The sequence below is a fragment of the Apiospora phragmitis genome (assembly GCF_038363925.1).
Source record: "Apiospora phragmitis strain CBS 135458 chromosome Unknown utg000009l:1.0-1189150.0:1.0-1190623.0, whole genome shotgun sequence".
NCBI classification, from domain to species: domain Eukaryota; kingdom Fungi; phylum Ascomycota; class Sordariomycetes; order Amphisphaeriales; family Apiosporaceae; genus Apiospora; species Apiospora phragmitis.
The window spans coordinates 289,453-314,873 of record NW_027117408.1 but is presented as its reverse complement, the minus strand read 5'-3'; the positions used below and the strand labels follow the sequence as shown (position 1 = coordinate 314,873).

The 25,421-nt window shown below is 54.9% G+C and overlaps 12 protein-coding genes across 12 annotated transcripts; 7 read left to right on the top strand and 5 right to left on the bottom strand.

Annotated features, from left to right (window-relative positions):
• Nucleotides 1-401: 401 nt before the first annotated feature.
• PG994_009605 (elongator complex protein 3) lies at nucleotides 402-2,125 on the top strand (the record flags this gene model as incomplete). The annotated part of the gene is made up of 2 exons (XM_066861014.1): nucleotides 402-780; nucleotides 822-2,125. The coding sequence occupies 2 exons, from the start codon at nucleotides 402-404 to the stop codon at nucleotides 2,123-2,125; spliced, it is 1,683 nt and encodes a 560-aa protein (XP_066713184.1).
• Nucleotides 2,126-2,340: 215 nt separating this feature from the next.
• Nucleotides 2,341-3,471, bottom strand: PG994_009604 (uncharacterized protein; the record flags this gene model as incomplete). The annotated part of the gene is made up of 3 exons (XM_066861013.1): nucleotides 2,341-2,818; nucleotides 2,974-3,374; nucleotides 3,448-3,471. 3 exons carry the CDS (start codon nucleotides 3,469-3,471, stop codon nucleotides 2,341-2,343), a joined length of 903 nt encoding a protein of 300 aa, XP_066713183.1.
• Nucleotides 3,472-4,193: 722 nt separating this feature from the next.
• On the top strand, nucleotides 4,194-5,448 carry PG994_009603 (NAD(P)-binding protein; the record flags this gene model as incomplete). The annotated part of the gene is made up of 3 exons (XM_066861012.1): nucleotides 4,194-4,776; nucleotides 4,922-5,095; nucleotides 5,282-5,448. The coding sequence occupies 3 exons, from the start codon at nucleotides 4,194-4,196 to the stop codon at nucleotides 5,446-5,448; spliced, it is 924 nt and encodes a 307-aa protein (XP_066713182.1).
• A 1,438-nt stretch (nucleotides 5,449-6,886) lies between these two features.
• Nucleotides 6,887-7,705, top strand: PG994_009602 (uncharacterized protein; the record flags this gene model as incomplete). Its single annotated transcript, XM_066861011.1, has 1 exon — nucleotides 6,887-7,705. One exon carries the CDS (start codon nucleotides 6,887-6,889, stop codon nucleotides 7,703-7,705), a length of 819 nt encoding a protein of 272 aa, XP_066713181.1.
• A 459-nt stretch (nucleotides 7,706-8,164) lies between these two features.
• Nucleotides 8,165-9,250, top strand: PG994_009601 (uncharacterized protein; the record flags this gene model as incomplete). Its single annotated transcript, XM_066861010.1, has 2 exons — nucleotides 8,165-8,198; nucleotides 8,484-9,250. 2 exons carry the CDS (start codon nucleotides 8,165-8,167, stop codon nucleotides 9,248-9,250), a joined length of 801 nt encoding a protein of 266 aa, XP_066713180.1.
• A 973-nt stretch (nucleotides 9,251-10,223) lies between these two features.
• Nucleotides 10,224-11,654, bottom strand: PG994_009600 (uncharacterized protein; the record flags this gene model as incomplete). The annotated part of the gene is made up of 1 exon (XM_066861009.1): nucleotides 10,224-11,654. The coding sequence occupies one exon, from the start codon at nucleotides 11,652-11,654 to the stop codon at nucleotides 10,224-10,226; it is 1,431 nt and encodes a 476-aa protein (XP_066713179.1).
• A 1,114-nt stretch (nucleotides 11,655-12,768) lies between these two features.
• On the bottom strand, nucleotides 12,769-14,298 carry PG994_009599 (uncharacterized protein; the record flags this gene model as incomplete). The annotated part of the gene is made up of 1 exon (XM_066861008.1): nucleotides 12,769-14,298. The coding sequence occupies one exon, from the start codon at nucleotides 14,296-14,298 to the stop codon at nucleotides 12,769-12,771; it is 1,530 nt and encodes a 509-aa protein (XP_066713178.1).
• A 1,419-nt stretch (nucleotides 14,299-15,717) lies between these two features.
• Nucleotides 15,718-17,043, top strand: PG994_009598 (family 32 glycosyltransferase; the record flags this gene model as incomplete). The annotated part of the gene is made up of 1 exon (XM_066861007.1): nucleotides 15,718-17,043. The coding sequence occupies one exon, from the start codon at nucleotides 15,718-15,720 to the stop codon at nucleotides 17,041-17,043; it is 1,326 nt and encodes a 441-aa protein (XP_066713177.1).
• Nucleotides 17,044-18,779: 1,736 nt separating this feature from the next.
• PG994_009597 (uncharacterized protein) lies at nucleotides 18,780-19,574 on the bottom strand (the record flags this gene model as incomplete). The annotated part of the gene is made up of 1 exon (XM_066861006.1): nucleotides 18,780-19,574. The coding sequence occupies one exon, from the start codon at nucleotides 19,572-19,574 to the stop codon at nucleotides 18,780-18,782; it is 795 nt and encodes a 264-aa protein (XP_066713176.1).
• Nucleotides 19,575-21,234: 1,660 nt separating this feature from the next.
• PG994_009596 (uncharacterized protein) lies at nucleotides 21,235-21,976 on the top strand (the record flags this gene model as incomplete). Its single annotated transcript, XM_066861005.1, has 2 exons — nucleotides 21,235-21,390; nucleotides 21,512-21,976. The coding sequence occupies 2 exons, from the start codon at nucleotides 21,235-21,237 to the stop codon at nucleotides 21,974-21,976; spliced, it is 621 nt and encodes a 206-aa protein (XP_066713175.1).
• Nucleotides 21,977-22,374: 398 nt separating this feature from the next.
• Nucleotides 22,375-22,863, bottom strand: PG994_009595 (uncharacterized protein; the record flags this gene model as incomplete). The annotated part of the gene is made up of 1 exon (XM_066861004.1): nucleotides 22,375-22,863. The coding sequence occupies one exon, from the start codon at nucleotides 22,861-22,863 to the stop codon at nucleotides 22,375-22,377; it is 489 nt and encodes a 162-aa protein (XP_066713174.1).
• Nucleotides 22,864-24,381: 1,518 nt separating this feature from the next.
• Nucleotides 24,382-25,302, top strand: PG994_009594 (uncharacterized protein; the record flags this gene model as incomplete). The annotated part of the gene is made up of 2 exons (XM_066861003.1): nucleotides 24,382-24,582; nucleotides 24,772-25,302. The coding sequence occupies 2 exons, from the start codon at nucleotides 24,382-24,384 to the stop codon at nucleotides 25,300-25,302; spliced, it is 732 nt and encodes a 243-aa protein (XP_066713173.1).
• Between the last annotated feature and the right edge of the window lie 119 nt (nucleotides 25,303-25,421).

Genomic DNA, 25,421 nt, shown 5'->3' with positions numbered 1-25,421 from the left:
ATGCTCCCAAACATGGTGCCTTTAGCCATTCACTGATTTCGCCGTCACCAGCCAGTTGGTCCCGTAGTTGGTTACCAAATTGCCAGTTATCCCGTCGTCAGTCTGTTTACCCATTGCCAGTCAGAACCCAAGCATGATTTTGGACAGGCATACAAAGTGGTCGGTTGGTTGGCGAGATCAATGATCAACTTGATCAGCTAGCTGCCACGGAATGTGGGGTTGAGGGGTGAAGTGCTAAAATGCTTATCGATAAGAGGTCTGCTGTAAATCGCCCTCTCAACTCAGTCACTTTTTCCTGACTCCCCCGCCAAAATCCCATAATTGGCAATCCACACTCTCCATTCGAATTTGGTCTACAACCATCTCCGTCCGACATCACAGCACGAGCCGACGTGATCAAGATGTCGACGACCACCGTTACGACCACCGCGACCATTCGCAAGAAGGATGCCAACCTGCCGCCCGAGAACGAACGCTTCCTGCGTTGTTGTGCCGACGTCGCCAACGCCCTCATCGAAGACTATGAATCCTCCAAGGACCCCAAAGCCCCCAAGAAGGACATCAACCTCAACAGTCTCCGAGCCAAGCTCTCGCGGAAGCACAAGCTGCCGAACCTGCCGCCCCTGACGGCCATCATTGCTGCCGTGCCAGAACACTACAAGAAGTACATCCTGCCCAAGCTAGTGGCGAAACCGATTCGCTCGTCCTCGGGCATCGCCGTCGTCGCTGTCATGTGCAAGCCCCATCGCTGCCCGCATATCGCATACCGGAAACATCTGCGTCTATTGTCCTGGTGGCCCCGACTCGGATTTCGAATACAGCACGCAGTCATACACTGGATATGAGCCCACGTCGATGCGCGCCATCCGAGCGAGATACGACCCTTTTGAGCAGGCTCGCGGTCGAGTCGACCAGCTCAAATCCCCTCGGTCACTCGGTTGACAAGGTCGAATACATCATTATGGGTGGCACTTTCATGTCGCTAGCCCCCTCCTACAGAGAAGAATTCATCTCGCAATTACACAATGCCCTCAGTGGCTACCAAACGAATAACGTCGATGAGGCCGTTGAGGCTGGCGAAATGAGCAATTCTAAGTGTGTGGGCATCACTATCGAGACGAGACCAGATTATTGCCTTCCTTCGCACTTGACAGATATGCTGCGGTACGGCTGTACCCGTCTGGAGATCGGGGTTCAGTCGCTGTACGAGGATGTTGCGCGCGATTCCAACAGAGGTCATACCGTTGCCGCTGTTGCCGAGACCTTCTGTTATTCCAAGGACGCCGGTTTCAAGGTCGTTTCCCATATGATGCCCGACCTTCCGAACGTCGGTATGGAGCGTGATATGGACCAATTCCGCGAGCATTTCGAGAACCCTGCCTTCCGGACCGACGGCTTGAAGATATACCCCATCTTGGTCATCCGGGGCACAGGTCTGTATGAACTTTGGCGAACCGGCCGATACCAGAACTACACGCCCAATGCGTTGGTTGATTTGGTGGCTAGGATATTGGCCTTGGTGCCACCATGGACGCGCATCTACCGTGTCCAGCGAGATATCCCGATGCCGCTTGTCACTTCAGGTGTCGAGAACGGCAATCTCCGGGAGCTTGCTTTGGCGCGCATGAAGGATTTCGGCACCACATGCCGAGATGTGCGGACACGCGAAGTTGGCATCAACGAAGTCAGGTACAAGATCCGACCGAACCAGATCGAGCTGATTCGACGTGACTACACCGCTAATGGAGGCTGGGAGACTTTCCTTGCGTACGAAGATCCCAAGCAAGACATTCTGGTTGCGCTCTTGCGGTTACGCAAGTGCACCGAGAAGTACACCTACCGCGAGGAGCTCACTGGCCAGCAGACGAGCATGGTCCGAGAGCTTCACGTCTACGGTACGGCGGTGCCTGTGCATGCCCGAGACCCCAAGAAGTTCCAGCATCAGGGCTTCGGTACCTTGCTGATGGAGGAGGCAGAACGCATTGCGATAGAGGAACATGGAAGTGCGAAGATCAGCGTCATTAGCGGCGTGGGGGTGCGAAGCTACTACAAGAAACTGGGCTATTGGCTGGATGGGCCTTACATGAGCAAATGGCTGGATGGCCGGCCTCAGCCTGAGTCCTGAGGTTTCGGCACACGTTTCCAGGAATCAAGAACTTGGATGCCTCGTTGAGCGGCAGTTCATTCTGAAAAGCAATCCTCATCTCCACTTCAACTCCAATGGACGGGTTAACTGATACGAACAGACGGAGCGCGACGACTACCTCAGCACACGATATAGGTCTCATCACAGGGGACCTAAACCGTGGCTCTCGTGAATGGGTTCAACGTCTTTGGCAGTCAACATTTCAACATCTGGGTTTCCAGTGCAGCCCATTCGCCGAAAACCAAGTCCACGAAGTTGACGTTCCACGATGGACCGTCGCCAAAACATACGAAGGCATGAACCATCTTATGGATGGTTCCCTTCACTGCTCGATGCGCTTGGGAGCTCTCTGGAGCCTGCGCCGCTTTCTCGAGGCGTTTGAACATCTCTGAGCCTAGGCCTCGTCGTACCCGCTCTTCGACATCTTTTGGTAACAGCCAAGCACTGGCGTCTTTACCCTCTGATGCATAATCCTTCTCGACCATACTTCGCATAGCCGCTAGCGAACTGCACTCCGTAGCGGGTAAATATATGCCATGAACGCGGTCGTCCTGTAGGTATCGCTGACGGGCAGCCTTTGCCATGGTGTGCCAAAACTCTGGCCCAACCCTGCTGAGCGACTTGGAATGGGCTGTTGAACGACGCATGATTGACCACAGCTCTTCGCAAGACCTTGGGTGGTGCGTGTGCGTGTGCCTACACGCATTCGTGACGTGATCGAGGACGCCTAGAAAGAGCAAACCCCCAAGTGTATAGCGGCCTTGCCCCACATAGGGGACGACGTCCTCGGGGATATGGTGATGTTCGTGTATCTCAGCGGATCAAACCAGAAATTGCCAATAGTCGCGGGTGGTCGGTATAGTCTGCTCCATGCGGAGGGTGGAGTTACCCGATTCTTCGAAGCGCCAACGCTACCCAGGGCTGAGCCAATGGCTGCATTGTGTGCATGGGTAGAGGGATCATAGTTCGGACAATCCGTCCTCGCGTCAGTAGATATCGCAGTGTTGTCGGCAGCTGAGAGTTCCAAATGCTTTGCTTCCATACCTACAGTACCAGCGGCTGTACGTACCGCCGACACCAGCTCCGAGCGATCCTCTTTCCTGGCGGCTTGGACAATAGACTCGATGGCTTCCCTCAACTGCTTGTTCTCTTCCTGGATTGATTTTGCCGCCTTGGCTTGTCTTTTCCGAAAGGCCGCCTGCGCTTCGCGGCCGCGCTCCCGCCTCCGCTGGGAATTCGTCAGCGATGAAACTGCCCGCCCAGACTAGGTAGAATCACGTAACAGGACGAGCTGGGCTTACCTTCTGTTCTTGCTCTGCATCCATTCTCGCGCGTGAATTGATAGGCGGTAGCTCTTTGATCCGGTTGAAATTGTGTTGGGTGCGGAGTTATGTGATTGAGCAATTCCCCATGTCTCAAGCCCATGTTCTTGAAAGGCTTTGCCTGCTGACAGCTGTGCCGCTCACTAATGTTACCAGAATGTGGGGGGGACCACAAGGGGACTTTGCCGCTGGCGATATGAATTCCTCCGATCACGTAACATCACGTTGGCACACGTACATAACTGCGACATTTCCTACGCCGAGTCTGGCAAAGTTGTCGCAAAACCCACACTGTCAAGGGGTAATAATCAATATTATCACATAAACCTTCTCAGATGTGTTTACTAATACCTTGTTGCATTTGTCAGAATCAGCATACAAGCTAGCTGGGCTTGCTGGAAATGTAGCCTTCAGTGACCCTTTCGACGACATGGCTTCAACATGTAGATATAAAAGGCTATGCCGGCTTCTGCTGCATTGACCTATTGAACTACTCTCCAAAAGCCTCGGAATATCACAATATTACTATCCTCTTAGCTCCAGAAATAGGCACTATTAACCCCCCCCCCCCGAGTAGCGTTAGGTCTCATCCTCTTAACTCTAAATCATCCATTATCTTTGAAAGACCCGCCACTTCAAATAGACCCAGGAAGCTGTTGAGCTCCCTTACTTGCTCAGGAACTCTCAATCCACGTCCAAACCAGAGTATTACCACTATCATCATCATGTCCGTATCAGCTGTACCCAGCCGCGACGACCCCCTCTTCGAGGAGATGTTCCGGCCCGTGACCAAGACCTACCGGTCCCAGACGTACGCGGCCATCGACCCGACGCTGCCCAAGCTGTCCAACCGAGGCAAGACGGCCGTGGTCGCCGGCGCCGGCTCCGGCATCGGCGCCGCCTGCGCCCTGTCCCTGGCCAAGTCGGGCGTCGCCGCCATCGCCCTGCTGGCCCGCACCGAGTCCGCGCTCAACCAGACCAAGTCTTCCATCGAGGCGCTGGGGCTGGGGACTAAGTTGTTCGTCTACGCCGTGGATATCGCGGGCACTGCTGCCGTCCTGAACCAGGCGCTCGCGGACTTTGCTGCTGCTGCTGGCAAGGATAAGGAGGGCAAGGTCGATATCCTTGTCGCGAGCGCGGGGATCATGCCCGATATCGTCTCCATCCAGGACGCGGAGGCGGACGAGTGGTGGCGCGGCTTCGAGGTCAACGTGCGCGGCCGGTTCAACCTGCTGCGCGCCTTTGCGCCCGTCGTGGCCGACGGCGGGGTCGTGGTGCACATTACCACGGCGGCTCTCCACATGGCTTGTAAGCAAAGAACCAGACTTCTCTATCATTTCTCCCTCTCGTCCCGTGATGGGATGCCACCCACCCTTCCCCATCTAGCTAGGTCTAAGAAGAAGCAAACTTGATAATGGCTACAAACAACTGATCGCGTGAGGGGGACAAACAGACATGCCGGGCTTCTCGTGCTATCGGGCCAGCAACTCAGCGGCTACCAAGATGTTCGAGTACTTCGGCAACGAGCACCCGGGGCTACGCGTCGTGCAGGTCCACCCGGGTCTCATCCGCTCGCCCATGAGCCTGAAGTTCGCGGCCGGGGCCGAGGGACTGCCCTGGACCGACGGTACGTCGCTCTCTCTTTCATTTCTCGTTCACTTGGTGTCCCTTTTGATCTTCTTTTTACTTTGCTTGTTTCCCTTCTGGAAATTTCCTTCACTCCTTTCTCTCCACACAGTTTTTATCTTTTCTTTCACACCCTTTATTGTTGTTGTTGGTATACGTTTTGCTAACGTGACGGGGGCAATTTTAGTCGAGCTCTCCGGCGACTTCGTCAACTGGGCCACCAGCTCCGAGGCGGCGTTTCTCAAGGACCGGTTCGTTCACGTCAACTGGGACGTCGAAGAGCTCTTGCAGAGGAAGGCGGATGTGGAGAAGGATCCTTTCCTGTTCACTGTCACTCTCAAAGGTTGGGCTTAGAGGGGGGTGGTAGTTGTCTGAGATAAGGATAATTCTCTCATCCAAAGGGTGGTCTGGCACAAGCGGTCCATGTCACCATTTAGTTGGATACATTTACTGAAGCGATCATTGGAATAAATGAGACGAGGTATACAGGTAGCGACAGCTACTCGCTCCACTCTAAGGTAAGGCTTGAATGTATACTGTAAAGTTTCCATCTCTTATCACTCGGCACCTCCCATATATTGATGTTTCCACCCCCTAGCTAGAGCCATGGACGCTGGATGCATGCAGGGGCTCATCGACAGACCGGTGCCAGCCCAGTCTGAGCGAGACGATCGTAGCGCATGGTAATAATATCATGTTTCGGCAAAGCCAATAATGGTATAGGAAACACCTTCAACGTTCTTGTAGAAGATTACATAGAAAACCGTAAACGCGAGCTATTCTTTTTGACATTGGACAACATTGCTTGAAAGGGCTTGGGGAAGACAGTCATCTTTCGGGCTCTTATGGTCCCAGTTGTGCTTCAACGTACCAAAAAGGGGGCCGACGTGGTTCAGCGCAGAAGATGGATGCATCAGATGAAAATGACGAACGTGGCTTATTGAGGAAGGATAAAGACTACCCCAGACATCTCATTCTCCGGGGAAACTAAACACAGATGGGGTCGGATCAGACTAAGACTGGAAATGCATCTTAATTACTATGTAGCCAGAGTCAGAGTGCGCAGGTCAATTTTGAGTTGACACGGGCAGGATTCAACGAAGTTGCGGTTTTTTATTCAGAGCGATCATGGAATATCCACCTAAATTATATAGCAATTACCCAGGTTGGCATCATTGGCGATTGGCAGCTTCTCAGCTGAGTTGTTCCGATCGAGCCATTGACGTACGTATCTGACAGGAATATGGCAGTAACGTGCAACCTAGAGGTGCTGTAGTAAACGGGTGCCTGAGCTAACGAGATGGGCGCGGTTGGTCCAAAATTAGAAACACACTCCACCAGAGCGGGACCGAAGGATCGTGGGGGGTGAGCAGGCTGGCAAGTATTGCGCCGTCGTTTAATCCCCAGCCTTCGTCTAAGCCACGCTGGAATTATCCCACGCTCACCCGGTCTTCTTTCTCAGGTCCTCGAATCGCCCCCATGTCCTATCGGCATCTCGCATCTGCAATTGCTGCAAGGCCCTGCAGGCTGCAGCCCCGCCCGTCTAGTTAGTGCGGAGAGGTCTGTGTAGATTGGCCAACGTAGTAAGTGTGAGCCAAGTCTGGTTCATGTATAAGTAAATCTGACTCTCGCCATGTTTTTGACAGATGGAACATTCAGAAGATTCCAATCCAACAGCTTCATACTCCTACCGGAAACTCATCCGAGTGTCAATAAGGGCAGTGGCCACCCCAGTTCTGCCAATTCCACCCCTGTATCCTGAGATCCCACACTCCGGACCCAAATCTCCACAATGCAGCTTGCAGCTCTCGCCTTTACCACGGCGACCGTCGCCACTACCGTCCTGGCGGCCGGTGCATCCCCGATCACAACTACGTCAACCACCTCCGCCTCCACCTTCTCCTCCCTCACGCACTCATCTTCGCATTCGTCCTCGACACACTTCGGGACCGCGAGCCCACTCCCGAAGCCCCAGGGGACAGGGAGCCCCCAGCAAGGCGGCCGCCCCCTCGTCCACGTCACCGTCGAGGCCCCCGCCAGCGACGACGCCTGCGGCAAGGGCACCAACACCACCATCCTGGTGCCCATCGACGGCGTCTACACGAACCGGACCACGCTGGGCAAAGTCGCGGCCCTTTACCTGACGGGCGTGACGGCGGGCGGCAGCAGCCCGGGCCTCCGACGGGAGGACATCACCTGCGCGCCCTACTTGAAGGAGAACGGCACGGGCACGCCCGCGGGCAACGCGTTCACCTTTAGCCTGCCCTCGCGCCTCGCTCCCGTCGTCGGCACGCCGAATCACGTCGGCAGCATCTTCTGCATGGTACCCATTGCAGGGGGTGGCTTGACTGGCATCCCTCGTGGTGGTAAGCAGCCGCCGAATGGGGAGGCGCCAGGCGGAGGAGCCGGGGTAGCTGGTACGGGCAACAACGCCACGGCGATCATCGTCCCTTTTAATACCCCGGTGCCGACGCCCATCAACCCTACGGCCCCGCCGCCGCCGCCCGCGCAGTCTTCGCAGGTGCCGGCGTCTGGTGTCGAGGAGTTGGGTGTGCCGGCTCTGATGTCGGCTGCATTGTTTGGTGTCCTGGGAATCATGTTCACTCTATGACAGGAGCAGTACCGAGGGTTTGAGTTCTTGGGAGTTACGGATTCTGGTTGTTTATACTTACATTGCGATGGCGTTAGTTGGTTGCTTTCGAAACTTTTATAACAGCAGTTGAATTGAATACCTTATTTTAGGAAATATTCGAATGAGAAACCACTTTGATATGTAGACACCAATTTTAGAAACTTATTTGGTTCACTTCCCTCACGGCTCGTCCTATCACGCTTGGGAGGACTGCGTTCTTAGATTCACTCGGGATGCGGCTATTAAGACTCACCCTTATGAAGTAGGCATATACCATGACGATGATAAGTAAGAGATCGATCTTTGCCGTCAAATCTATCTTCCCAAGCATTCTGAGCGCGAGCAAATGTTCTTGTTCAGCAAGTAATAGGCCCCTACCACGGGGTGATCCATGGCTTGCCAGCGAGCAGGCTCACTTTGCTCTGCAAAATTGACTTTATGGCACTTTGGGGCCAGACAAAGAGCAGCAAAAGTATAGCAAAAGCCTGCTATGCCTTTAGTTCAACTCAACCCAGTTTATACCTGTAGGGGTGGATCTCCGGTGTTTGTGTATCCCTTTTTAGCCTCCATGTATCTCCGGTATGTTAAACTCGCATCTATAATACATCATCTCAGCCCCCCTTTCCCCAATCGAAAGCTTTCCTCACCATCTTCTCGCCAAGTATATCGACCACTACCAACCAGCATACAACATAATGCAGCATACAGAATGATACCTTACCGACCCCCCGTATACACTCTTTCTAAGGATTACAAGTTCCTGGGGATAATCCACCCGGAGGCCTTTCGCAACGATTCACGTTCTTCACCCTTCTCCCGACCGAGCTCCAATTCCGAATATGGAAGGAGGCAGCTGCGGCACCACACATCATACGACTGGACAAGCACGGCGCACCACACCAGGAAGCAGGGCTCCTGGCCGCGTGCACCGCCTCCCGGGCCGCGTATCTCCAGCGATCCGACTCTGACCAGCTCCTCGGCGGCTTGGACAGCAGCAGCAGCAGCAGCAGCAGCAGCAGGAGCAGCAGCGCCCCCACCATAGACTCTGGTTCTGGAAATAATAGCCCGCGGCCGCAACACGGCGTGGGGTGGCGTCCCGAACTCGACCTTGTGGTGCTGGACGAGGGGCTCCACTGGTCCGACTGGGGCCGCATCGCGGGGCGCCACGAGATCCGGCACTTGGCGTTCCACTACAACGTCGTGGCCTGGCCCTGGACGATACCCAACATGCCTTACACGAATTTAAAGTGGGACGACTGGCTGGCGCGACCGTTTCCGAGCCTCCGCACTTGGGAGCTGTATGCCGCGTGGATCGACTCGTTGGATCAACAGGCGGCCGACGGCCGAAAGATGACGGACCGGAACGCCGTCTGGATACCGCCGTATCGAGGTCTGAAGTACTCGTTGGCACTTCACTTCTTGAATACGTTGGGCCTGGAAATCGTCTTCGGCTCGGTGATAGACCCCCCTAACGATAAGGTATTGGTCGGAAGAATCATCTTTGACGTTGGGTGGCCGCAGTAGAACAGAATTCGACATGATCCCGAAACTAATGGTCGGGGATGCGGCTTGGAATTTTGGAGCAAAGTCGGGTACGAGGGTCGTCGTCACCCAAAAGGAAGCTATGCCATAAATCTATAAGCCACTGGCCTAAGTTCTATATTCTTACTCATACATAAACTTGAATAACGTAACCTATGATATCTTCCCATTGTTCGTCTTTCGTTCTTCGAGAAATGAAAGCTACACGTCAGTCCTGCCTGTGCCAAACCCCCTTGAAAACCGCTGAGAAGGAAAAAGTCTGTACCTCGACCTAGTTTGCGTGGTCCATCCATAACGAGGCACCATCGTTGCCGAACTAGGAAGGAAATGTGTATAGACTAGATGCGGACCTTCGCTCGCTTCCTTGCCCCCCTTAGCAAACCTGAGGCGTCAGAAAAAGATAAATCGCCATGTAAAACTCTTAATCAGCCGACCAAGGCGCCGGGAGCTGGATGAAGATGCGTGCGAGCATGGTTGTCCCGTACTTTTACGTCGAACTGGATTCTCCGGGGGCCACATTACACGCCGCCGACGCACGACGTGAGTGTTTGGTAATTAGTTATCTTGGAGGCGCTAGGATATCGATGGATGTGCTTGATAAGTCCCTTCATCAGGGATGGATACAATATGGCGACGGCGCCAATATACACCAAGCAGAGAAACGTCAACACCACTACGGATAAAGACGTTCACAGCAGATGGGCTTTTGCCCATGTAGTTTTAAGAAACAAGAAATGCGAAGATGGTATCAACAAGATGAAGTAAGATATATGAGCCGATATGTAGATAATAGCTTTTCGTAAATGAAGAACAAAATCCAATATTCCCCAAACTGGTTTTTCTAATGGCAGCCACGCATATGCATACATAAGATTGGAGTACACCTATACATGGTGACGCCCCCGAGTAGAGACAACTCAGACAGCTCATCCACAGCCGTCATTGAAACGATCAATCATCCGAACACAGTCCCATCCCTCTGAGCAAGTCCCCCCGCCACGACGTCGATGCCCGCCGTGTTCTCGTCCTCGATGCCGAAAGACAGGAACAGCAAGTCGTCGAGGTAACCTTGGTACTTCTGCCCCCGCACCTTCCAGCTCATCGATACAACATAGAACATCTGCGACTGGTTTCCAGGCTCGCCAGCCCGTTGCCCCCCCTCGCGGCCGTGGATCCAGATGGGCTTCTGGAAGACCCCGTAGACCTCGAAGGGCGCGCTGCCGGAACAGCAGCACGTACGGCTCGTAGACGCCGTGGAAGTCGTAGAAGGACTTGTGCTGGAAGACGGTGAACACGAACGTGTTGTTGTCAGAGGGCTCGCATGATGGATCTTCGCGCCGGCGGCACAGCGTGATGGCCAGCGAGTTGGTCGACTGGTGCAGCGACTCGAGCGAGGGTGCCACTTTTGGCAGGCGGCGGGCGAGGCACTTGTCGTCCGTGGACTGGGCCAGCGGTGCCAAGTCCGGGCCGGCGGCGCCGTCGTCTTGCAGGGCGGCGAAGACGCGGCGGGGGCGATGTCGTAGTGGGCGTAGACGCGGCCGTCGCGGTCCCAGAACAGGAACCAGTTCTTCTCGACGCGCAGGTATTGTGACTGTGACTGTGGTTCTGGCTGTGGCAGCTGTTCAGCAGCAGCAGCAGCGGGGACGACGGACGGGCGTTGCAGCTCGGTGCCGAGCCGGAACCGGTTCTCCTGCGACATGTCCAGGCCCCAGGGGAACAGGGCGCGGAAGTCCTGTACCCACTGCCCGAAGCAGGTGAAGGTGGACTGGGACCCATAGAGGGCGTAAGGGGCGCGGGGCCCGAAGAAGACGCGCGCGTCGTGGGGGCCCACGTTGAGGCTGAAGTAGGCCAGGTCGCCGTCGCACTTATCGCCCATCGTCGCGGCGATGGGCAGCGTCGACGGCGGTTCGTTCTTATCGCATGCAAGCGCACCGCCGTCGTCTTGGAAGGTCGCGCTGCACACGAGCTCGGAGAACCAGGCTTGCAGGTCTTCGGGGCCCTTGTACTTCTGGGCCACGATGATCCAGGTGTCCTCGCGCAGCGGGTGCGGGATGATGTTGGGGTTCATGGCCTTCTGGCCCCCGAACGTGATGTAGAAGAACTTCCGGTCCTTGGTCGAGACGGAGAAGACTTCGTTATGGGATGCGAGAGGGTCGACATCTTCCAGTATGCTACTAACTGCAGCAGAAGAGTCCTGAGATGTTGGAGTGTGACTTGTGGGCCAGGCTAGCGGTGCTGGGCCAGCATCGCCCTTGAAGCTTGAGAGAGCATCGCCAAGCCAGCTATCGAGCTTCTTGTTGCCGAAGCGCAGCCGGATCCCGATATAACCCACAGTCAGAAGAATGCAGACAATGACCACCAGACGCCTTGCTTCTCGAATGAGCATCTTTGACGTGGTTGCAGACTATCAGAAGCACAAGACGTTGTATTTTCAACTGCTATTCCGACTTGTTCCCCTCTGGCCGGCTGTAGGTTCTTTGATAAGGCAGTGTTACCTCTTTTCGGACGTGGTACAAGCGTTTCCCAGCTGTCGTGTCACACACAGCGCTGGTTATCTATCATGGCTCGCTCGGGTACACCAGGACGATAATGCGTTGCCCTGATAAAAAGTCACAGTCGAAAGGGGACGGATTCACCAGGGCGCCAAATGGAGATATTCCCTGGCTTGTCCTTAATCGGCAATTTCCAATCGGAATCTATGCCTCACAGTGTCGTTGATGAATTGCGCCCGTTGAGGCAGCTGCTTGTCGGATACATATAAACCCCTTTGCTGCTGTGTCCAGGTATATGGGGTACAGCCTTCGCTGTGTAATACGGATATATCGAGTACGTGCCCGGAATTAGGTGTGTTTCGATGAGATTGAATCTGTATTGGTGCCATCCGAACGCATGAACCACACCACTGAGCAGCCATACTCGAGGTGGTGGGCCCGGGTGCGATTTGCTAGGAGAGGGCCGGCATGATGACGACGTGCATGAGTCCGGAAGGAGTGGAAACCTGCAGTAGGGTTCTTCAGCAAGCCACATTAACCATGCAAATGCACTGAGTTACACCGGAAACCTCTATGTCCATCTGCCCGACCACTTGCCTGATGCAGTAGGTACCGTGACGCCCCCTTCCGAGTCCCGTTAACGAACCCCACGCCAATGAAGAATCCATGCAGGGGGCCATGGTTGGTCTGATGTCAACCGGACTAGCGAAGTTGGGGGCGTCCAAACACGAGAACTTGCCATTTTGACTTTTCTGCGCTCAGGGCGTGGCGTGTATCAGATCGCAATAAGATACGATTTGCTCGTCATCATGCACCCTGCATGTCGCGTCTTGTAGACCGAGAGCTTATTTCACAGAATCCGTCGGGGGTAGATGTTGTTTACTGCACCAATCGAGAAACATCCGGGACAGCGCGGAGAATAAGGATCACGGGCTACTTCTATGAATTGTGATTACGCGTTATCATCATAATATGGAGTGTAAAATGTGGCCTTCGTGTATTCCCAGCTCATTTCTTGACGGCCCTGGGCAGCATTTTAGAATACAGCCATTGAGCGAACTTTACACTGGGCTCATCTATTACCCTAGTCACTATCTCCGCCAACCAAATCGTAAGTGGAAGCAGAATGATGTGAGGTAGAAGAAATGCTACCTCCAGCCCCAGAGGCCCGGTCTTAGGTAGCTTCGCCTTGTCCGCCCAGTGATTTAGATGAGTCAGTTGTGCCTCTTGATGCCACCCGACGGCCGTATAGAAACGGTCTCCTAGCGTCCATAGTATAGGGCCATGCACCAGGTAGAGCGAGTAAGAAATGCGCCCGAGGTACTGGCAAAATCCGCCCTCGAAGAAGGACTTGAGCCACGGCACGCGGGGTGTGGCGGAGACGAGCAGGGTCGCGGACCAGAACAGGTAAAACCACTTGTAGTCGAAGAAGGCCTGCGGCTTCAGGAACGACAGGTAGTACCAGCCGCGCATCTTGCGCAAGGCCTGCACGTCGCGCTCCGCCTCCGGGATACCGCCGAAGTAGAGGCTAATGGCGAGAAGGTGATAGAAGATGGACTTCTTGACAGGTTCCAGCCTGGACAGGATGGGAGGCAGTCTCTGCTTCTTGGCCAGTAGATCCAAATCGCACAGTAGCATGCCCGACACAAACATGGCGCAATACCAAGCATCCGTGATATACATGAAGTAGGAGATGAGCACCGCCTCGCACCCCAGGCGCGCATTCTTGGAACATCGGGAGAACGCCAGCAAGGACGTGTAGACGACGACAGAGCCCTTGAACTCAACAGGTATGGACCAGAGATGGAAATTGTAGGAGAACCACGGTTTGCCGCCCTGGTTGAAGACGAAGCTGAAGTTCTTGAACTCGAGGTACCAATTCCAGACCTCGGCGGCCCAAGTCCCCTGCCGCGTCACGTCGACGACCCAGAGGTCCAGGACATGCCAACAGCTGAGGTAGACGAGCGTGGTGGCGATGAAGGGGAGGTACAGGCGCAGCCACCGGCGGAAGAGCGCCGACGCGATGTTGTCGCCCAACTTGGCGTGCTCTCGCTCATCCTGGATCAGGGAGAGGGGCTTCGCCGAGAGCACGTAGCCGGAGATGACGAAGAAGGTGGAGACGGCGAAATGGCCGCCCGTGAAAAAAACGCGGACGACGGGCAGCGCCGCGAAGTGGTAGTTTCCCTCGTACGCGAACCCGTGCTCGAAGAAGCCGGTCTGGCCCGTGGCTCTGTGCGCCCATAACTCGTGGTGGTGCCAGTAGACAAGAAGGGCTGCGAAGCCGCGCAGGCCGTCCAGCCAGGCTGTCGGTCTCAGGTTATTCCTGGAAGAGGCACTGTTGCTTCCTCCTCTAGGCCGGAAGGGAGCGGCGAGGCGTCGGGCCAGAGACGCCCAGCCATGGAGTGCTCGCTTGGCGCGGAGCCGTATCTTCGTTGCCGGCTTCCAATCTGGCTCCCATGGGGTTCTGTTGGCCTCCATCTCTCCTATACCCACGTCTTCCAGAAGACCGCCATTGAACTGGTTCTCTGTCTTCGCCATGTGGCCGGATGAGACCTTCAATGGCGCAAGCAACTTCTTTGATGATCTGACTGTAGTGTTTGTGCCAACAGCGCGTAGATAAGTAGGCAGCAGGTGGGCTGTAGCTGACTACGGTGTCTGCTGGGGTTTATTGGTCGATACGTCCATGCACGTGAAGGAGTCTTGACTGTTGGTGGCTGGCCGAGTAGAGCTATCACGAATAGCCTTGGGCTATTACCTAAGCCTGAATGAGCCACAGGATAGTGTACCCGATACGAATTTGCGAACACGGTTGGGCGGAAGCTGGGCATGGGGCTCACAAACTTCTCCAGAGCTTACGGTCGCGTAGATATGGTGCCCCCGAAGCACTACTGCAGGCACGAGATTTGGTAAGTCAAGTACTACGTAGGCGGGAAAGCTACCACTACGACTGATTCGCCTGAGGATGTTCGCGGTCGGACACCGGAGAAGACCAATGATCGAGTCAGCAGCACCATCAACAAACGGGGGAACATGCGGGGGATCTCCGAGAAACTTACGTGGTGCAACCCCTCCTCTTATTTCTATCTTGTGTTGCACGACGTACGAGTATTGATAGGTAACGTCGATGCCGCAGCCCACCCAATTGCCTCTCTGGCGCACTTGTGAAGAGCTGACGAGGTGCGAATCTGCGAGGCACCAAAAAGTCATTGGGCGACATAACATGTGAATGTTGAGGATCCGGAGTTGATGCCCGCATTAGGCAGGCAGCCGGGTTCCTGGCTTTGCCGCACCTGCAGTGATCGTCATCAAAGAATTCAGTCCAGGTATACGATTGGCTCGGCAGCAGTATAAAGCCGGCATTAGTGATATGCCACGGTCCGAACCAATACACACTGAGCATGCCAGCTTTTCCCCATGCAAGACCATCATCCATAGTCCGCCATGCCTATCTATTCTCACTCCCTAACATGCCTACTCAGCAAGCCACAAGCAGATCGACGGGCATAGGAGATGAGAGCCAATCTAGATAACACATCTATCATCTATCAGCAGCCCCTCCCCCTCCCCCTATTTTCTTATTTTGCTGGCCGTCGTTATCTGCGACCTGGCGCAGCCCCATCCGAGAACGAAAACTCCTGCATGATGCAGCGAAGAGATGGGACGAGCCCGTGGACTCATGGGTTGTTGAGCTTAACCTCGGTCTCCGCCAGGATTCTGCCAGGAATCTGGTTTCACGCCACTGCGGCCCTGCCTACCGACATGGGGTGGGGGAGAACGCTAGTACCTGCTTTGAACGCTCGATAGCGTGTGGTAATGATCGGCCCCCCGAACTTTGGATGGTTCTCTTAAGTCACGAGGAGACTCGCAACTCGTCTGATGTTTACATCCCTTTTTACACTTCTACTGAGCTTTAGCTAATACCCGTCGTTCGCTTACCAAAGACACACTCGTTTGACCATGAACTCGCCAATGTCTCCTCTATCACCGCGGCTGGCATCGTCCACCGCCGTGCTGCGGAACCGGGTGCCGACGCAGCTGCGGAGGCTGATACCGATATACGCCATATGTCTCTGTCTGATCTTGCTGTTCCTCAACGCCGATATACTGCCATCATCACCAAAACGATCGAGTCTGTTCAACAGAAGGGATGAAAAAGCCTCTTCAAGGAATCACATGACAGGGAATGAAGGGACCAAGTTCCCCCGGAAGATCTGGCAGACGTGGAAGACAGACCCGTACTCTTTCGAGGAGCGGGACTTCAGCACGGCCAAGACATGGACCATCAAGAACCCCGATTATCGGTACGAAGTACTCACTGACGACAACGACCTCGGCTACGTGGAGGACAAGTTCGGGCCCAACGGCTTCGACCGCCCGGACATCGTAGACATGTACCGCACCGTCAACGCCACCATCATCAAGGCGGACCTGCTGCGCTACCTCATCATGTACGCCGAGGGCGGCGTCTACGCCGACATCGACGTGGAGGACCTGCGGCCCGTCCACCGATTTATCCCTGAGCGGTACGATGAACAAGACATCGACATGGTGATCGGGGTGGAGATCGACCAGCCGCAGTTCCAGGACCACTCCATCCTCGGCAAGAAGTCGCAGTCCTTCTGCCAGTGGACCTTCATGGCGAAGCCGCGGCTGCCCGTTATGCTGAGACTGGTGGAGAACATCATGGGCTGGCTCAACGACATCGCCGAGGGCCAGGGCGTGCCCGTGAGCGAGATCGTGCTCAGCTTCGACCAGGTCATCAGCGGCACGGGCCCCTCGGCCTTCACCATGGCCATCTTGGAGTACATGAACGAGCAACAAAAGCAACAACACCAGGAGTCACACACAATCACGTGGGACGACTTCCACGACCTCGACGAGTCCAAGGTCGTCAGCCGCATCCTGGTGCAGAACGTCGAGGTCTTCGCCGCGGGCCAGGGCCACTCGGACTCGGGGAACCACGCGAGCCGGGGCGCGCTGGTGAAGCACCACTACCATGCGTCCAACTGGCCGAGCCGGCACGCGCGCTTCGCCCACCCCGTCTACGGCGAGGTCGAGCGCTGCAACTGGAACCCGGACTGCGTGCGGCGCTGGGACGAGGACGTCGCCGCGTTTGGCATCCTGTCCCTGAGGAGCAGCAGAAGAAGATCGAGGAGGCCCAGCGGGCAGTCGAGTTCCCTGTTCCTCCGCCTCCTCCTGCACCCATGGGGGGTGGTCTGCCCGAGACTCCTGAGCAGGCACCGGCGCCGGCTTTCTTTCCTGCGCAGGAACCGCAACCAGTAGCAATGGGCTTTGGACAGCCTCCCCAGCCGCAACAGCCAGTTCAGCAGCCATTACAGGGTTTCGGTGACCAGCGACCACCACAGCAGCCTGAGGCGCCGGCGCCAGAAGAGGAACGGGTTCGGAGGTTTTGGGCTCTGAGTCAACTATGCAGGACCAGTTGATCATGCTTATACCTCCGAATCGTCAATCAGAGACGCCCACTGTTAAGCTCCGGGAGGCGCCTCTGCTCTCACTTGCGCACCTGCCGGAGCGGGCATAACATGTCAATCAGTGACGCACCACTGCCGCGGCTGCAGAAAAGCTATTCTGGTTACCATCTCACATCTAGGAAATAATACAGAAGAGTTCTCACAGGTTGCGGGACGCGACGACGCGTGAGGGCGTGACATTTGAGTTCATATGGCGTTTGACTTTTTTGTTTTCTGTATGCCGGGCATTAGCGATGGGCAGAAACGACATAGCAAAGAAAGCATGATCAGCTAGGTTCGGGTCAGGTACTCGCCGCACTTTCGATGACAAGGAATACATCCTTGTAGTTCTGTGTTTGTAGTGATATACCCATATGCGAAGACACATGAAGCAATTGCATACTCAAATATAAATCCACAAAGAAGTCGCATTTAAGACCTGTAGTTTACAGTAGACCTGACTACAAGATTCCCGACCATGCATCGGATCACGACTCATGGACGACATCGCAAGGTTTCTTCAGAAAGCATTGCGAGATCTGAAAATGCCAAGGGAGTGACATTTCATTTGAACATTGAAAAAAAGAGTGAATCTAGTCAAATTCTTTGCTTAATTATCATCCTCGAACCGCCGTCATGAGATGAGGAGCGCGTGACTCGATACCACTTCACCATGACACTGATTACCAAGTGAGAGACTACATCCACGAGAAGATACCTACTTAGTAGCATCATTTCAAGGGGAAAGGAGACCGTCTCGGTTGACAAATGTTCTCCGTACCAAGCTGCTAACGCAATGTATAAAGTAATCAGGCTCTGTTCTCTTCCGCCTACTCGAGAACTGAACCGCGGTTTCTATCTTGGGCATCCTGGCACACAATACCCTGAGGGTGCACCACAGTGTGGGCAGCAACTAGAGGCCTAAAGGTGGTGCGAGAAGATACAACGAACATAGTTAATTAGACAGTGTACAGACAAGGAAAGTTATGCAGCCCCCAGTCGATGATACATACCCCGGAAAGAGCGCACCCGTTGGTCGGCATATCGGGCAGCCAGCTCTCGGTCTTGTCTTCTATGCGGGTCACCTCCACCTCGGGGTTCGGCGGAAAGGGAGATATGTTCTCCTCGGGTTTACCTCCAAACATGGTCGGCGAATTTTCGAGCTCGTATCTGCTTTTCGGCGTTATAAGTAGTGTCTTCACTCTAATCAACAATGTTGGTTAGGTGTATACAGGGACAATAGCATCAAGGTCAAAAAGCGTGGAAGGGCTTGAAATCTAGTGGCTTGGAGGAAATTGGAAACTAGCCTTTATAGTAATGATATTACCAGCTGGTTAAGATGAATCACTCGCGACTCATATCGGGTCACACCCAAACGTGGTCTTGCCTGTTGTGGAGGGTACGGTCATCTTAAATCACAGCTCATGAGTTTTTGAAATACGAAGAGGTCCCAATGGAGTATGTGGTACAAATTCAAAGAAGCTACAGTAAAGGCACTCTGACGTGGCAATTGAAGATACAGGAAGAAGTTTATTTCTGGTCAAGCCTTTACAGTATGAACCCCATGGCCAAAACACCTGACCCAACCACCGCCCAAGAGAACAAGCCCATGGATAGCATAGCAGCCCCACTGTCGGGATCATCCTCCTTGGTCTGGCCCTCTCCATCACCCTCTCCGTCGCTCGTCCCATTCGTCTCCCCATCCTTGTCGCCGTCTCCGGTCTTGATCCAGACGCCGTCCAGGAGCCGCGTCTGGTCCACCTCCTGGCGCGGGCCCCGGAATGGCGCGGCCACGGCGACCAGCTTGCCGTTGAGGGTCTCGTTGGAGCAGCCGCCCAGGACGCCGTTGCTGATGACGTGGTAAGGGTTCCAGCCGAGAGAGACGTTGTGGCCGGCCCCCACATCGAGCATGGAGCGCGAGAGGTTGGCGCTGCTGACGGTGCCCGCGAGCGGCGCGAACCGGTGGTGGTGCGGTGGCCTATCCTTGCGGGCGGACCGGTTCCGGGCCCGGTCCTCCTCGTCGTTGAAGCCCTGCTCCGCGAGCCGGTAGATAGCGTCGGCCTCGTCGCGCGGGAGGGCCCAGGGCAGCGGGTAGTTGCCCCCGTGCACGCGCGCGCCGACGAGCTCGATGAAGGGGTGCGCCGTGACGTTGTACTCCTTCGGCCCGGCGAGGCGGCAGTCCTCCTTTCTGGCCGGACACTCCAGGTGCTCGATTTCGAGCTGGTTGTCCGTGGGTATCTCCGCCTGGCTGTTCTCGTAGTTGCGAGAGTGTTCCCACTCGGTGCAGACGGCGAGGGCTTGGGTGGCGGACGCCACGATGGCAACGGGGACTTGTAGTCTCATGGTTGTTGGTGTTGTATCTTAAGTCGTTGTACTTTCTATGGGCAAAGTTGTTTTATCTTCTTGATCAGAGGTAGAACTCATGCAGGACTCGGTTGTTGGGGGGAAAGGAGGGCTGGGAAAGCTGGAGAAATATAACATCCGAGCAAGCTGAAGATGGACAAGGTCGGTGAACGACCGTTTGAGTCGGTCGACTGATGGTGCCGTGACCCGGACAACAGACCCCGTTATAATTTGCGGATGGCGGTTTCTGACAGCCAATCGTTGGCATAAATTGCCATGTTATTTCTGCCTCCGGGTGGCACAGTTCTGGGTTATTTGCGGCGTGGCCCATGGCTACCACAGCAAAAGCGAGGATTGACCTCATACCTATCGCTAAGTGCTTGGCAGGCCGACGAAATGGGCGAAGGAAGATTGCAGCTGACCATCCTGACGTACCATGTTAGCAATGGACATATCCAAGTGGTCAGGCACCAGCATAAACGCCAGCAGTAGTTACAGCATCAAGGTCCTAAAATCTCAACCGATTGCGAGAGAGATATGCAGTCGCATGCGCCATCTTCGGTCCATGTGAAAAGCAAAACCTTGGCTCTGGCTCTCAAACGGTTTTATAACGATCATGCTCGTAGGCCAGGACAGACTATAGCATGAAAATGAGATGCCTATAGAATCACTTTCGTGGCAAGTTTCTGTGGGGTTCACCGCCTAGTGTATAGCATGCCAGCATGGCAACAGGACCAGCCATTGGCTCCTCAGGTCTAACCTAGCACAAGATTGGACTTGGACTTGTAGCAGAAGATTCAGAGACGGTAGAGACTCTTCGCTACCTGAAGTCTGGGGACGAATATTGATGAAGCAGATCGGAACCCTGTGCGTAGCCATGCTGCAGCTTGAACTGTTCTCCGTTGAATCACTGTGCGGCCCGGACGCGCACATCTTGGGACAGCTGTGACATTGGGACAAAGCAAGGCTTGAACATGTGATTGAACCCTGACCTGTCTAGACCTTTCAGCCTGACTGACACATGTTGATCTAGTCCTGGCCTGTCAAGAGGGGGGAAAGTGTTGAATTGAGAATTAACGCCAGCCATGCTTAGGGGGTCCAATTCTATTAGTGGCGCACCCCAGTGGCTGGGATTGCAACCCTCCAGTGGTCCCGGACCAAGCCATAAGTGCTGACTTAACCTTAGGTAGTGTCCCGTTATTAAGGTTAGACAGGAGCTTCCAATGTCAGTCGCAGCTGCCAATCGTGCCGTCATGTCATCATCGCATTGTCGCAGGTCTCAGATTTGCGACCGACAACAAGCAAAAGAAGGCGTTGCGCCTGGCTGATTAGCCCGACGCAATCATCCTCTGTCTCTGAAATGCTATTGTGATTACTGTTCTCCTATTTTCGTCCGCTCTCTAATGCTAGTTTTCGTCAATTTATTTAATTCTTCACGTTACGCAGCCCCCTCCCGAATCTTGATTGATCTCGTCCGTGTTACATACAGCATCATCGAAGCCAGTATCCATCGCCGCTAGGTTAGCAAGTAACGTCAGCATTTGCCTTGGACATTTGATATCCCTCCGCGCACCCTGATTTCCGCGCGCTCTGTTTCTTTCATCACCTTACAATCCAATCCTCAGAGCCAATACGATATTCTTGCCATTCAAACGACAAAATGGGTGTCAACGCTCCTCAGACCAAGCCCAATTCCGAAGCCAACGGCGTCTTCGCCTACGGGCAACGTCAGGTCGACCGCGTCGTGAGCCCGCCGACCCGACAGAAGGCCTACGATGCGACCAGCAACTTCGCGCAAGAGCGGCCATTGACCTTTGTACGTGTCTTCGCATCAACCCCTCCTCTCGCCTTTGGACATTGCATTACGCGTGCTGCAATGGAAGACCCGATCGTGTTTCCCTCATGCTGACCATGTCTTACCCACCTCTTTTCTCCAGGCCTTCATCGTCTCGCAGTCCATCTTCTCCCTCCTGCCGCTGATGCTCTTCGTGTCCTTCGCCCTGTCGACGGCCGTCTTCGCCCTCGTCTGCGGCCTCGTCTTCTCTCTGTTCTGGATCAGCATCGCGACGATGCTGCTCGTCCCCACGCTCTTCGTCGCCTTCAGCGTCGCCGTCCTCGTCTGGATCTGGGCCGTCGCCACCTTCCTCTTCGCCCGCCGCGTCTACCAGATGACCCCCGCCTCGGTGCGCGGCGAGATGGCCATCCGCATGCCCGGCACCGGCCAGCGGGTCGTCTTCCAGAAGAACGGTGGTGCTGCTGCTGATGGCAGAAACACGACCGGCGACAACAAGAACTACAGCAGGAACATGAACGGAGGCAATGTAGAAGAAGTGCAAGACGAACCAGACTTCAGCTTCGACGACGTCAGTGTGAAGTCCGAGGCTACCGAGGTTAAGCAGTAGGGCCTTGGTGAGGTTTTGCTGGTACTGGCTAAGACGATGATGTTGTTTTTGAAAGAAGTGGCCTACGAGACCGGCAAGTTCTGGTTCGGCGGGTGGAGCTAGAAGCTATGGTAAAAGTCCTCCACAAGGACATGGCTGCAATCGTTTGATTGGGGGATATGTACGGTACAGTGTGACGGCGCGCTTATCAAGAGGCGGCCCACACTATCAGAAGCAAGTGTCGGATTGACACCGGCTCGGGGCGTTTGTTTGTCATGCTCTTTCATGGGCCGTACGGGGTGTTCTAGAGATATCGGATGGCAGACTAATTATTTGAGCTTTTTATACCGACCTTTTTAGCCACGAATGCCGAACCTGACTCAAAACTCGTTCGTCTTTCAGACCAAGTACCTCATTTGCTAACTGTACATGCTCAAGCTAAGATATCGCAAGATTCGGTGTCGTTGGGATTGGTAGTGTACCGCACCGTGAACAGATGCAGTTAGCAATCCCCTCTGTTTTCTCGGAACCACCAGATCAAGACTGCTCCTCCGCCACGAGCTTGTCAAACAGCGCCCCGTCGACCTCCTCGAAGACCCGCAAGACGGCGGCCTGCGGGATGGTGCCATAGACGTGGGGGAACAGCGCGCCTCCCGCGACGCCTCCCACCGGACCGGGGACTCGGTGACTTTGGAGAGGTCCACCTCGGCCACGACGAGGCCCGTCTGCCCCGCGAAGTACTTCTCAAACGTCTCCTCGCTTTGCGCCGCCGTCGACAGGTGGATGTAGCCGTCTGTCAGATCGATCGAGGCGCCCCGGAAGGTACCCGTCTGCTGCCAGGCCTGCCAGCCGGCAGCGCCGAGGATCTTGAAGACTTTGGTGGGGTGCTGTGTGGCGGCAGCAGACATGGTGATGGGCGGTTACGTCAGAAACGCGTTGAGAGCGAGGAGGATGATCTGGTTGATAGGTAAGGTAGGTATGACGAGGATGGAATGCAATTTTATGTGTGGTTTGTCCTACCATGAAGTATGTAGCTGGCTGTATGACCACCCGTTTTCGTTGATTTTTCTGGTGTCGGACCTGCTGGTCCGTCAGCGTGGGGTAGCGGGGAAGACCGCTTCCGCTAAATTTGCCCCTTGCTGCTAGAAACGGGAAGGGCCGCTCTCCATTGGCGATTTCGTTTTCACTGCGGGTCATCAATTCAACCACCACGGCTTCCCGCCAATTTTGGTCCTACACGAAGTGACAATGATTTTCTTCATATGTGATTTATCCTCAAATGGACTTTCCTGTTGAATGAGTCAGACAGCCGCATGATTCTCTGCCAGGTACATCACAGCAAAAAGTCACGCGATCCCCGCCATACGTACGTGCCTGCCGGGCGCGGGTGGAAAACACGCAAAGCATGCAACCACTGTGTACTACAGTACCACCGTGTCAGATGTGGCGGCGTTGCGGCGGCACAAAAGTTGCAGGGTTTGGTTGCACGCAGCATTTGGAGGTCGCGTGCATTTTCGGAGTTGCAAGCGATCCCCAAAATATGACTTGATCGTCCCTCTTTCCCGGACCTTCGTCCTGAATATGTACTGCTGGCTGGCTTTTTTTGCATGGACTCTTGACCGGAGAAACCCCCGTCGTCCTAATTTCGCTGCCGGCCCAGTGCTGTTCATCAAGATCTGATGGACGACGGAGAAAAGTCGAGACAATGTAAGCACATGCACGTACTCCGTGCAATGCATCTCCTATCGTCCATCAGTGGATATCTAAATCAGCAGTTGTTCTTGGGGGCCAGTGGCAAGAAAGATTGTCCCCCAGGCACCAAGTCCCCCTCATGAGAGCCCCCACACAGTTCGGGGTATGGGCAGCAGTTACATACAGCTAACCTAAACCCCTCCAAGCATCAAGGTACGTCCAAGGCACGCTGGCAGGGGAGGGTCGTGACGGCATGCCTGTACCATGTTCTGCAAGCATGTTCAGTTTGGACCAATCCTGGGCCTCGTTTGGAAAAATGCTTCCGAGCCCATCGTAGCCATCTGACTGGTCCTTCGGCCGAACAGCGATTGTTTGCCTGGCACTGGCCAGCCCAACAGTCTGAATATTTATTTTAGGACGTGGCTTCGTTTTGTTTTTGTCGCTTCCATTGGGTCCCCACTGGCCACACCACCAGAGTGACAAGGGGGCTCACATCACAGAAGTAACCATGGTGGCCATCCCACAAATTCCCATTCTCCCTTCTGGTCTTGTTCTTTCTTTTCGGCATTTTGTCAAATATTCACTGTCATTTCAGCTGCTCCTTGCGATCAAGTTAGGTGCTTCAGGTTAGCCAGGGGCCCAACTGTTGGCTGGTTTGCAGCTCGTTACAAAATTTCTAGGTCTCTTCTTACTTTCTCCATCGGCTCGCTCCGCTCCCTGGAAAGGGAACTCAAATGGGGTTCTTCTTCATGGATTCCCCTACCAACTTGACCACACCACCCCTTTCGCTTCGCAACTACCGGACCTTGCGACCCGCTCCACCCGTTGATGAATCACTCCAGCGGACAGCACAACCGACGCAGGCGGAGGAGCCCCCCGCGAAACGGAAGGTTACCGAAGTCGCCTGTCTCGGCTGCCGATCCCGCAAGTCCAAAGTGAGTTGACGAACCCACTCAAAACAAAAACAACAGCACAGCACACCTCGCCCGACTCCCCGACTGCCCGACCGCCACTCCCCCGTCCCTCAAACTCCCAGCGCGCTTGACTACTGCTTCTTCTCGCGTCTGTCTGTCTGCCAAGCTCATTCCTCACTCACTCTCTCCCGCGTCTTCGCTTTTCCACAGTGTGATGGCGCGAGCCCACAGTGTGCCACGTGCGGCAAGCGTGGCACCGATTGCATATACCCTGGGGTGGAGACCCCCCAGGCGCTGCGGCGACGGCACCAGGAGGTGGAGGTCCTGTTGCGGTCCCACCAGGAGCTGTACGACGTGATCCAGCACAAGTCGGAGGAGGAAGGGTTCGAGATCGTGCGCCGGATCCGGCGGGGCTACGACGTCGACGCCATCCTCGACCACATCCGGGACGGCGACCTCCTGCTGCAGGCTCAGCACGGCACCAATCATCAGCAGCAGCAGCAGCAGCAGCAGCAGCAGCAGCAGCATCAGCAGCATCAGCAGCATCCTGCCGCCGCCGCCACCGATGCTCGGCGGACGCCTTCAATACGGGCCATGTTCTTAGAGAATGGCGATACCACCGCTACCACTCCCAGCCCTAACCCGTCCTTGTCGCCATCTCTTACACGGTCGGCGACCGATGCAATGTCTATCTTGGCAGTGTGCCATACTGACCAATCGAAGATAGAAACGCGGCAATGACAATCAATTTATGTGGAGCACGAGTTTGCCAAAAGCGGTGCTGATAGGCCTTCTGCACGGCCTGCTTACGTACTCAGTGCCCTATGCAAAATACCCAAATTATGAACATCTTTTCAGGC